Below are 12,564 nucleotides of genomic sequence, written 5' to 3' on the forward strand. Positions count from 1 at the left end.
GAGTCGTTTTCTTATTACCTGAATGAGTCCTTTTCTTATCGCTTCAGGCGATATTTGGAATAATTTTATTCTTTTTAAGGCTTCATTTATTTTTTTTTGTATACCAAATCGCAACTTACAATCGGAATTAATTCATTTTCTCGCTGTGAGGCTTCCTATTTCTTCAATCTTGTCCTTGGGCATAATTTAGATGCTTTTGGCCAATACTATTGACGCCATATTCATAAGTTTCGGAATTTGTGAGAACATTTTATTCAAAATTGTCATGAACGAAGTGATGTTGCCGATTTGTCACCACAGCAATAAATCGGTGAGTCGCCAATTTGTTGCCATTGACGATTGTTGCCTATTTCTCATGTTTTGCATGGTGGGATTTTTCGTTTCGGATGTTTGCTTTGATGACGTTACTGTGTATGTTTCTTTTTTTTTTTTTTGTTTTTACTCCTCTGACGATTTTCTTAACATTGTCCACTTCAGAAACTCTGTTTTGTTTATTATGGCACTGATGAAATTGTATCCTTTTTTTTATGTTTATGTAAATATTGACGCTAATTTGTAGGCGGTCGCACACATTCTGAGTGTACATACGCATGTACATATGTATGTTTATCATAAAGAACTCTTAAGTCGTTATGGAGCACTTTGAGGCCCTTGTAGAGCTGTGCCCTTCGATTATTATTTTTATTATTCTCGCATTCAAGTGTCTTGGGAATTTGCAAAGGCATAGAAATTAAAAAGTCATATAATATGGGCATAAACATTTGTATATATGTATTTATGTACATTCAGATACATACACGCCCATACATATGTGCATATGTATTTGTGTGCTTCTAGCGACAAAATCAAAACGAAATTTTTTTAGAAAAACAAACGTACGAATCTCAAAAATTTAGATTTCGGCATAAGAGGGTTAAAACCTTTAAACAAAAATAACACGTACATTAGACCGTACCACCTTACGAGCAAAAAAAAAAAACGTTCGCCGTACACATTTTTTTTCGAGCATACATTTTCGGTGACACCTACATCTCGTTACCTTAATATAGAAAGGCTCTATCTCAAATCGTCGCTGAAATACAAAAAGCCGTAAAACTGTTAGGAGTGTTTTTCGAACTTATTTAGGGACTTCCTTTCTCCATTACAGGTTGGCGTATTGCTACATCGCACCGGCTATTTGATCGATATACCTAAGGGCAGCGATCTCTTTTGTTTAAATTATCAAAAAATTATGCTATTTAACGAAATTGAGGAGCTGCATAAGGATTTCGAAAAGAAGCTAATACCATATCATAAGGAAAACAAAAAGCTGCATCGATTATCAGCGAAAACGTAAGTAATACATATCATCGATGCTTCTGCAAAACCGCCCATCGACCAGTTGCAAAACCGCCTGAATCGCCGTTGTGGCGAAAATTAGATTTCGTAACCCTGAACTCCAGGCATCGAGATTTGTGCATAAAAATTGTAAAATCGTTATTAAGATTTGTAAAACAATAGATTTGTAAAATAATAGCCAAGAGAAAATACCGCCTATCATGTCAATGCCTTCAAAGAAAAACTGTTTTTTTCGCTCTCCTGAAAAGTTTTAATGCCGTAAAATAGGCGGTTTTGCAATTGGACGATGGGCGGTTTTGCAAAGGCATCGACGATATGTGTGTATGCGTGTATAAAGAGTTCAATTGTTTCTACAGATTCTTTCAAGCTACCGCAGCTTTACCAACCTTTCTACCGCCAACCACGCTCTTGGAGTTGAAGAAAAAAAAATACGATGACGAGGAACTTTGTAAAAGTTCAACAGCTTTTGCTGATTATTTTAATGGCGGTCGTATATTTACGCCTGAAAATATTTTCGGTGCCATGAAATTACTACTGCAAATTGAAGATATTGATATTCTGGAAAAATATCGTCGCCTAATACAACGCGATGTGAAATTAACACAATCGCGTCCGCTAAAATATAGTTTAAAGGTTGGTAGTAGAGAAAATTTGTGCACTTTCAAGTTTGCATTATTATAAGAGGCGTTTTTTGCAAATAGCTTTTAAAATTTAATTTCCCCTTTAAACCCCGATTTTGTTCTCTTAATAAATTTTATATATACATATACGTATGTATGTACCTATGTAGTTAATTTTGGTACATAAGTATTTTCTCTTTTCTTACCTCTACTCACAAACTTTCGCATAGCTTACACGGAAATCACGGAAAATCGGTTGCTTTAATGAAGCCCTACTCAGTCCCTATAATCGACTGCTAATAGTGGCCGAATGTCCAGTTACAAAATCACTTCCAAAAGAATTCTTTTTGAATATATTACTAAGTGGTTCGAGGGAATTAAAAGTACCAGGTAAAACTGTAGGACCCACATTTAACGGACAAATAGAAAGTGTTTATGAAAGAACAGTAACTTTTGGAACGGAAGGTAAATTGCCGGAGGATCCAAACGTTTCCTATCTCATCGTATTTTGTCCCGCACGTCTGACTCTGCGCTATCAATATAATGCGCTGGAATGTTATGAAGTAAAGAAAGCTACTCTGCAGCGGTTCCTATTTCCCAATACTTTGCCAGAAGTGGCTATTCCAGAGAAACGGTGAGTTCAATTTTTATCTCCATCGAATCTAATGTTTTTCTACATATAAGTGCACTTTTGTATGAATTTTTGTTTTTTACTTTCTCTCGCTCTTCGCAGCTTGAGTTTCTACGACAAAAAGATTGCCGCCAACCCCGAGCAGAAGCAAGCAGTTCAAAATATTGTTTCAATCAGCAAGTCGAATGAACTGCTTGCACCCTTCATTATATTCGGTCCACCTGGCACGGGTAAAACCTCTGTGATTGTAGAATCAATCCTGCAGCTACTGCTGCACGAACCCAATGCCAAGATACTTGTGACGGCCGGTCCTAACTGTGCTTGTGATGAAATTGCTTTACGCATTTGTAGTACACTTTCGTTAGGCAAGGAACCGCGTACGCAAATATTAGCGCGTATCTATTGCTGGTCGCAGGAACGACGACGTGAGAATATCAATAAACTGCTGCTCGAATATTCGAACATGTACGATTGGCATTTCTTTCCGGATGTAAAGGTGCTGCAAGATTATCGGGTAGTTGTATGTACATTAAGTGCAGTTGGGAAATTAACTACCGGCAGTTTGCAACAGTTCACACATGTTTTCCTCGACGAAGGGGCGGCTTGTTCGATGCCTGAATCCTTAGTCGGTTTAGTGAATACATTAAATGAAAAATCGAAATTAATCATAGCTGGTGATCACAAACAATTGGGCCCGATATTAAATTCAAGACGTGCCAAAGAGTTAGGTCTTGGCAAATCGTTATTGGAAAAGCTACTACAACGTAAATGCTATGCTGAAGTCAATAAAGCCAATGGCGAGTACAATCAACTAATACAAACACGTTTATGTCGCAATTTCCGTTCACATACAGCGATCGTTAAACTATTTAGTCAATTGTACTACGATGATAAGCTACAGGCTATGGCACCCGCTGGTAATAACACAATATGTATATTCAATTTTAGAGGTTTAAATTATTATTATTTTTGTTTTTATGTCAGAAGAAACAAACTGGGCCGCCAAGTGGGAAGGTTTAAATGATCCGAANTACCCGCTGGTAATAACACAATATGTATATTCAATTTTAGAGGTTTAAATTATTATTATTTTTGTTTTTATTTCAGAAGAAACAAACTGGGCCGCCAAGTGGGAAGGTTTAAATGATCCGAATTTTCCCATTTTGTTCCATGCAGTTCATGGAAGAGAGGAGTTAGACGATGAATCTGACAGGTAAATATTTCGACATACATTATGTTATAGTACAACCGGATTAGAGCACGCTGAAACGATTACGGCAGGAGTTATTGTAGTGTGTGCCGGAATGCTGGACAGAAAGCTGACCATAATCTCTTGTTACATATATTCATATGTTCCGTTTCGATTTTATATATTTTAGAAAAACCTATGATCCACTTTGTGGATTCCCTCATAATCACGTTTCACTTATTCGGAGAACACCACCAAAAGTGCTTTTGCGTGGCCCGCTTGCGACCCACAGGCGCTTTCCGGCTTCTCTTATAATGCCAATTACGCGTTAGTTATTCAAAGAAACACCACCAAGGGTGTTTTCGAAAATGGCATATTGGCCTTAGACCCGTAGCAATCAGAAGAGAAAGTAATCTGGTTGAAGCTTAGATTCGGATTTTCGCTGAGTTTTCCTAATTATTAACGCCTTTAACTTATAATTACTTTAGTTACTATCCTATCTTCCAATTCTAAAATGGTCATGAGAAAGTTGGCCGTACATTAGGGTGGCAAAAAAAAAGTAAAGTCGGAATTTTAATGCTCTCACCCCCTAGGAAGGTTCTAAACCGGAAAAGATATACCCAATTTTTTTTTTGAAATCGAAAAATATATAGAGGTCGCTCAAAGCGCTCAAAGTTTTCCATGTATTTTATTTGGGGAAAAAACTTTTCGTAGAAATGGTATAGAATTCTTGAAAATTAATATTTCTCGATCGGAAAACTCTGGTGCTCTTCAGGAGACTTCCAATAATAAAACCTAATTGTTTGTTTAACTATTTTTTAATACTAAAGATAATTATTTGTCCCCTAATGCATTTTCTGGCGTTATTGGCGGACCTATAAAACATAGTTACTATGAAAAAATTGGGTATAATTATTGGGAATCTCCGGAAGAGAAATGCAGTTTTCCGATCCGATTTCCGATGTTGATTTTCAAGGATTCTATACCATTTATACGTAACGTTGTTTTTTCCCATATAAAATACATAGAAAACTTAAAGCGCTTTGAGCGATCTTTAAATATTTTTTGATCAAATTAAAAAATAGGGGTGTACTTTTTTCGATATAGAACAATACTAGGGGGTGAGAGCATGAAAATTCCGATACTTTTTCACATGAATTTTTGGTTCGCCCTAATGTACATACATAGTTTTGTTTCACGCCGTGTGGAAATTCGTGTGTAGAAATATCTGCTTGGTGTTAAAATCGGCGCACACGAGCCATACCAATGAACATCCTGCGTCTCTTAGTTGAAGAACGGAACGGATTGTAGGAATTTTATTGGCTATGTTGATAGCTCGAATTACGCTAAGCCCTACGAATGACATACTTAAATAACGTTAGGTTCAATTTATTCTTTAAATAAAATAAATTATTTTTATATTTTTTTCTCCCTTCCTAGCATTCACAATGGACGAGAAATCGGCGTGGTTTTTCAATATGTCAATATGCTATTAGAAAAAGGTTTGGGTGGCGGACGCAAGTTGGAAGAAACTGATATTGGTATAATATCACCGTATCGTAGTCAATGCATGACCATACAAGAGGATTTGAATGCATTACGATTATTTCAAATCGAAACTGGTACGGCGGAGGCATATAGAGGCAAAGAGAAGGCGGTTATAATTGTATCGTTTGTACGATCGAAATTTAAAAGTTTGGGCTTTCTAAAGGACCCAGAGGTACATATGTGTAATAAAAATTTTATTTTACATTCCCTTAAATATGAAAACTGTAAAACTCGAAACTCGGAAAGATATTTAATATTTACAATGCAAATTATGACAATTCTGTTTCGAGGCTGTCCATATTTCCAATTCTAATTTAAGGAAATATACCTAACCTATTTTTTATCCCCCGCTATTTTTACAGCGTTTAAACGTCATACTTTCGCGTGCTAAATCACTGCTGATTCTTATTGGAAATGATGCGAAACTGTCGGAGTATAAAGATTATGAGTTTGTCATAAAAGAGTGTCAACAACATGGCAACTTCATACCCGCTCCATAGGCTGCTGGATATAATATTATTTAATTAAATAGTTTTTAAAAGACAAATATTTCACTAAAATACAAATGTAAAAAGAACTTTGTAGTAGAAATAAAAATATTTTCTAAAAAAGGTTTAACTATTTTTTTGCGAAATGCTCCATGAAAAATTTCTTATATATTTATACCAATGATTCTTAGTACCAAACTTCGAGAAACTCTACATCATAAATTAAAATAAATAAAAGGCAGTTATTTCATTTAGTCTCAAAAAAAGACATTATTGCTATCTTTGAGACCATAGATTTATTTTCAAGTTTTATGATAAATTAATATATGAAAATATGTCATGTAAAGATAAGAGAATGTAAATAATTACATATGTATAAGTGTTAGTACAAGATCACAGCCCAACAAAATTCTAGCAACTGATGTGGCACAACCAATGACCACTGGTTTCTACATATATGATATCCGTGCAATCAGAATCTGACCTTCAAATTATTCAATTGGCTCTAGTTTTTGAAATATTTGGGATTCAAAGTGTGAAAAAATGCAGTTTTGGAATTTTTTGAGCTATATAATCTTTTGAATAGTAGAAAGTGAAAATTTTTGAATAATTTAGGGATTTAAATATGTTGAAATTTTGTACCTTTTGGTCATCTACACAGTTTTGGGAGGAAGTTGTAGAATATTTAATAGAAATTATTTTGAAATTCATTGAGAAACATTGTGTTTGTTAAATTTTAATTAATATTGTATACATCTATACACCCACCAGAATAAGTCTCCGAACAGTGCTTTTTTTTTTTATATTGCAATGTCTTTCGTAATAAATTTTTTTCGTTAATTTTTAATAGAAATATAGTTCATTCTGCGTCAAATGGCATATATGTAAGTTATTGTTTCAAAGTTTTTCCAAAATTTAGGAAAATGTGACAAAGTTTCAACTTTAAACAAAATTTTTTAGAATTTTTTGGAGTATGCAGTTTTGTAGTTCACTCAATTTGAGTATAATAAAGTGCAACTTTTAAGTGGCTATAAGCTACCGTTGATTTTTGAGATTTTTTTTTTATGATTTTGCGCATTTTCAGTTTGCAGTAAGTATGTATGTGATAAATTTACTATATACATAAAATATATTGTAACTCCTGTTGTTATTGAAACTCATTTAATATATACTGTAGATTTAACCCTCTTGCGACTGATGTTCAACATTTTTCCCGAGCTTCAAAACGACCATTTTTCGTTTCGTTATAGTTTGTTTTTTATGACTAATTCATTAATAAGTATTAAATATATTGATGGAATTTCCAGTTTAAATCGAAAATAAATAAATATCTAACATATACATATATTTTGATCTGGAAAATTGCCGTCTGAGAGACTACACGTCACTAAAATAGGGAAATGTTAGTCATGTCTGTAGCAAAGGGTTAAATAAAAGGTTTTTTACTCTTGGTTCCGAGACGGTAAATGAATAAAAAGATAATACGTACAGCAAAGAAGGTGGTGGTGAATGTCATAAAACAACCCGTTCCGTAGTAAAAAAGAGCTCTACGATCTTCGTGTAAAAATGACACTGTTTTTGATCAAATACACAAGGATGTTGAGGAGATGTCCTGTCTTTTCGTCGAAGTGTCGAATATATTCATTTCGCTCTCATGAAACGTTGGGAACATCGAACGCCATCCATTAAAATTTGGAAAACTATTACAAATTTTTAACTTGTCGAACGCACCTAATGTAACTTTGAAGATTGAAAACTAGTTCAAAGAAGACCAAAATAGTTTGACATTTGGTATTACGTTTAGTTTCTTTCCGCTCGATTTTAAATCGAAACACCATACGTTGTGGTAACAATTCTTCTGGGATATTTTTTAAATTTTTCTAGAAAAGGTAGCGGAGTGTGCTATATATACACATTTTTTTGACATCCTCAAACTTGAAATAGTTTCTCAGCCGACTACATGCGTGCATGCAATATTATTGTGGAAAATAGTGAGAAATTTTTTCGAGTTTTCCACGAATAAATTAGAACGGTATGAACTATCGTATAACTTCAGGTTTTTACGGAGGATACTGTACTCTTCGTCGATTATATACGTTGCTTTTTTCTTTACCATCAAATGGTAATAACCTGGGAACGGATTTTATGGAAATTGCCTTTTTTTCTGCTAAAGAGATAAAGTATATTCTATTTAGAATGTACACGATTTAGCTTTCCCTGATTCCATATATACACATTTGATGTTGCCTTTTTTGCCTTTTTTAATATATTTGCCTTTTTTTGCCTTTTCTACCTTTAAAAAAGTGATTATAGCGTTTAAAATTTTTTTTTAAGATTAAAAAATATACACATGCCCATGCGGGTTATAGAAGCGCAGGGACCTCTTGCCAAATTGGTGTTGGGAAAATTCAAAGCCGTTTTCTGAGCTAACGTAGGCTTGGAGACAATAAGGGGTGTGGATAAAATTGTAAAGGGCGAGGAAAACGCCCTTATTCCTGATAATATGAACGTTTCAAACGTTCCATATTTAAATTGGGCTCCACTTGTATCAACTTACGTCGAGCACACATTTAGTATATTCAAGGCTTTTCTTCGCGAAAATCGAATGAAAATGCTGCCAGAAAACTTCAAAATGTATCTTGTGGTTCAATGTTACTACAACTATACAGATTAAAGTTTTATGAGTTAGAAACTCGAAAGGATAAAATAGTCAAAGATTCAAAGTACAAATTTTTCATATAATGAAACTAGTTCATAGTTTTTCTCTTTTTACTTGTAATATAAACATTTCTAAAATAAATGTATTTTTTGATTGTTCTTCGTATTTTCTGTCTTTTTTTAGTGCCTTATTTTGCTTTTTTTGCAATACCTAGTGCCTTTTCCTGCCTTTTTCGCTATTTTGTTTTGCCTTTTTTTGCCTTTTTTGCAATACCTAGTGCCTTTTCCTGCCTTTTTCGCTATTTTGTTTTGCCTTTTTTTGCCTTTTTTGCAATACCTAGTGCCTTTTCCTGCCTTTTTCGCTATTTTATTTTGCCTTTTCCAGCCTATTACGTTATTTTATTTTGCCTTTTTTATAGGTTCTTAGGTCCTAAAAATCCGTTCCCTGGTAATAACAGTCAAGAAAATTCATCGCGTCAAAGTTTCCTTGTTCCCAACGTTTCATGAGAGTAAAATGAATATATCTGGACACTTCGACGAAAAGACAGGACATTTCCTCAACATTCTTTTGTATTTGATCAAAGACGGCGCCATTTTGACACGCAGATCGTAGTGCTTTTTTTAATGCGAANTATTTAGAATGTACACGATTTAGCTTTCCCTGATTCCATATATACACATTTGATGTTGCCTTTTTTNATAGTCAAAGATTCAAAGTACAAATTTTTCATATAATGAAACTGGTTCATAGGTTTTCTCATTTTACTTGTAATATAAACATTTCTAAAATAAATGTATTTTTTGATTGTTCTTCGTATTTTCTGTCTTTTTTAGTGCCTTATTTTGCTTTTTTGCAATATCTAGTGCCTTTTCCTGCCTTTTTCGCTATTTTATTTTGCCTTTTCCAGCCTATTACGTTATTTTATTTTGCCTTTTTTATAGGTTCTTAGGTCCTAAAAATCCGTTCCCTGGTAATAACAGTCAAGAAAATTCATCGCGTCAAAGTTTCCTTGTTCCCAACGTTTCATGAGAGTAAAATGAATATATCTGGACACTTCGACGAAAAGACAGGACATTTCCTCAACATTCTTTTGTATTTGATCAAAGACGGCGCCATTTTGACACGCAGATCGTAGTGCTTTTTTTAATGCGAAGTAGGTTATTTTATTAAATTCACCACCCCTTCTTTCGCTATTCTCGCCTATTGACCTTTTCCGTTTCTATACCAAAAATTTACTGTGTTGCAAATGTCTAAGGTACTATCTTTTTTACATTTGTCTTTCGTATATACAGACTAAGGGCCAGTTTTTCAGTGGCAGTTTAAACTTAGATCACGTAAACTGAGTTTAAATTGAACAGCTGGCTGACATTTGAATAGCTAATCTTAGATAGTCGTTTTTCGAGAGTCAAGACGTATCGAAAAGTACATGGCATTGCCTAAAAATTCGATTCGACTAGTGTATTAAAATGGGAAAACTTGGCAGCACTGGATAATTTTCGACAGTTTTCGTCGTCTACTTATTTCAGCACGACAATAGGCAATGCCAATGTTGTCGAGTCGTCCATTTTACTCTAGTTTACGACGTACGCAACTAGGCTGAATAGCTTAACTCAAATCTTTAAATTTAAAATTCTGGGCTGAATGGGTTACAATTTCTGCTGCTTCACCGTCTTGCTGTTTTCGACGCTACGCCTATCGGAGCAGAGGACGCCAAAGTAAAATATCCGATTACCAACCAAGATTAAAAAGTTTAAGGTAAATTTATTAGCAACGACGGGAATACCACACACTCTCAAAATTTTTTAGAGATTTTGAAACAATACTGTATGTATATGCCATTTGATGCAGAATGAAAATTAACGAAAAAATTCCGACAGCGACACTGCGGCGACATATATCGCTTGCGTATCGGCCGAGCGACACTGTTTACTACTACACCGCATATCGTATCGCTCTAATGTGCACCGTGCCTTACAATTGTGGTTGACAATAATTGCTTTATAAAAAAAAGTGAATGTGAATAACATATGTATTATAATTTAATAATTCAAAAAGGACATGATGCAACCGGATTTTGAGCTGAAAAATTTTACCAATTAAAAAATTATTTTTTTGGACTCCAATTTTTCTTATTTAAACAAAGCATATACTAAAAAACAGAATCGTCTTGAAAAAAAATTAGACCAGTTCAGAAGGAGCAATAAGACAAGTTTTATTAAGGTTTAAAACAAATTATAAGTCGAGTGTAATCATTAAAAAATGCTTTAATTTTAAAAAAGTTGTTTAATTTAGACCAGTTAAAACCCGAACATTTTAAAGGAATTTTGGGCAAAATGAATAATACAAATACCTTTTCAGCATTAAAGAGAGAATCTTTTGTGATTGCAAAATTTGTATGAGGCGAAGAACCGCCGTTTTATTTAAAACATATTTTACGTTTCAGCCCATATTTAATATTACCTTGCCGCACTTAAGCCATTATAGGCGGCATACACAGTGTGTCTGACTCGCGAGTCGGTTTGGATGTATTTGTGAAAATAAATATGTTAGTTACACCGACATGACTCTTGGCATGAAACAGAATGATTCAACTGTGTGTAGGCGAAGGCGAGTCAACACGTACACAAATGACTTGCGAGCCAGACGCACCTTTTATGCCGCCAATTAGACCAGTTATATATTCGATTCTTTTGCATTTTAGAGAAGTGGTAAATCGAACGGTTATAAAACCAAAAGGCATAATTCAATGGCATGTCAAGGCAAAAAAAAATTAAAACAACCAGGGTTTAAACCAATTTTATTAAGAAAGTATGCTTTCCAGACATCTGTTAACTCAAATATCTAGCCGTTGAGAGCAATAGAGCTTTAGACTAGAGAAAGATTCCACACATTTTAGGCAAATGGAGAACTATTTCAGCAAAATTAGCATTTACGCCAGTGCGAAAATGTAAAAAAAAAACATTGAGGACTGGCTTCCAGTGTCAAAAAAAAAGTGCCAAAAGAAAAATTATCTCAAGTACCCTGAGTATGAATACTTGAAATACTGAATAGCAACTCTTCAAAAATTTGCATTGGTTATATTTATTTTAGGCAAATGGAGAACTATTTCAGCAAAATTAGCATTTACGCCAGTGCGAAAATGTAAAAAAAAAACATTGAAGGACTGGCTTCCAGTGTCAAAAAAAAAGTGCCAAAAGAAAAATTATCTCAAGTACCCTGAGTATGAATACTTGAAATACTGAATAGCAACTCTTCAAAAATTTGCATTGGTTATATTTATTTTAGGCAAATGGAGAACTATTTCAGCAAAATTAGCATTTACGCCAGTGCGAAAATGTAAAAAAAAAACATTGAAGGACTGGCTTCCAGTGTCAAAAAAAAAGTGCCAAAAGAAAAATTATCTCAAGTACCCTGAGTATGAATACTTGAAATACTGAATAGCAACTCTTCAAAAATTTGCATTGGTTATATTTATTTTAGGCAAATGGAGAACTATTTCAGCAAAATTAGCATTTACGCCAGTGCGAAAATGTAAAAAAAAAACATTGAAGGACTGGCTTCCAGTGTCAAAAAAAAGTGCCAAAAGAAAAATTATCTCAAGTACCCTGAGTATGAATACTTGAAATACTGAATAGCAACTCTTCAAAAATTTGCGTTGGTTATTTTTTAAGCAAGTATAAAAAGTTTTCACAGGGAAAACACATAATTTGATTTTGCATGCGAACAGACCACCCGCTAATGCTTAGCCCTCTCTAATGATTTAAGAGCCAGTGAAATTTGGCGCTTGAGACTCGGAAGAAAATAAACGATATTACACCCTCAAATACATCTTGCAATCACAAAACCAGTGTACATATTTCCCTTTTCTCGACATCTCTAAATTTAACTGTTCGACTGACATTGTTTCGGTGGTTTCCACACAAAATATTATTCAATGACAATTAATAAAGAAATATTCAAATTATCCCGAAGGCTTCACGAGCAGACCCAAATTATTATAACTTCTCGGGATCCAACGAAAGGCAGCAAAAAATAAAAATCCCACTGCCCCAAACTTATAGCTATTAGCTTGTGAATATCACAGTTCACAA

At 34.2% G+C, this 12,564-nt stretch overlaps 1 protein-coding gene and 1 long non-coding RNA gene across 2 annotated transcripts in view; one reads left to right on the forward strand and one right to left on the reverse strand.

Moving 5' to 3' along the window:
* LOC108364707 (putative helicase MOV-10) overlaps positions 1-5,860 on the forward strand; it is a 14,356-nt gene extending 8,496 nt beyond the window's left edge. Inside the window, exons 3-9 of the mRNA XM_017618489.1 lie at positions 1,148-1,332; positions 1,695-1,971; positions 2,189-2,592; positions 2,692-3,506; positions 3,697-3,802; positions 5,219-5,498; positions 5,689-5,860. Of these exons, the coding sequence (XP_017473978.1) occupies positions 1,148-1,332; positions 1,695-1,971; positions 2,189-2,592; positions 2,692-3,506; positions 3,697-3,802; positions 5,219-5,498; positions 5,689-5,826 (2,205 nt within the window). The 3' untranslated portion in view covers positions 5,827-5,860. The remainder of the gene's footprint in view (positions 1-1,147; positions 1,333-1,694; positions 1,972-2,188; positions 2,593-2,691; positions 3,507-3,696; positions 3,803-5,218; positions 5,499-5,688) is intronic.
* Positions 5,861-7,687: 1,827 nt separating this feature from the next.
* On the reverse strand, positions 7,688-9,097 carry LOC108364704 (uncharacterized). The gene is made up of 2 exons (XR_001847801.1): positions 8,929-9,097; positions 7,688-7,944 (listed from the first exon to the last, which is right to left on the reverse strand). It is a non-coding gene; the product is annotated as an uncharacterized LOC108364704 (long non-coding RNA).
* Positions 9,098-12,564: the final 3,467 nt, after the last annotated feature.

This window comes from Rhagoletis zephyria, unplaced genomic scaffold (assembly GCF_001687245.7).
Source record: "Rhagoletis zephyria isolate East Lansing unplaced genomic scaffold, Rhagoletis_zephyria_1.1 Rzeph_scaffold_01642, whole genome shotgun sequence".
In the NCBI taxonomy this organism is placed as follows: domain Eukaryota; kingdom Metazoa; phylum Arthropoda; class Insecta; order Diptera; family Tephritidae; genus Rhagoletis; species Rhagoletis zephyria.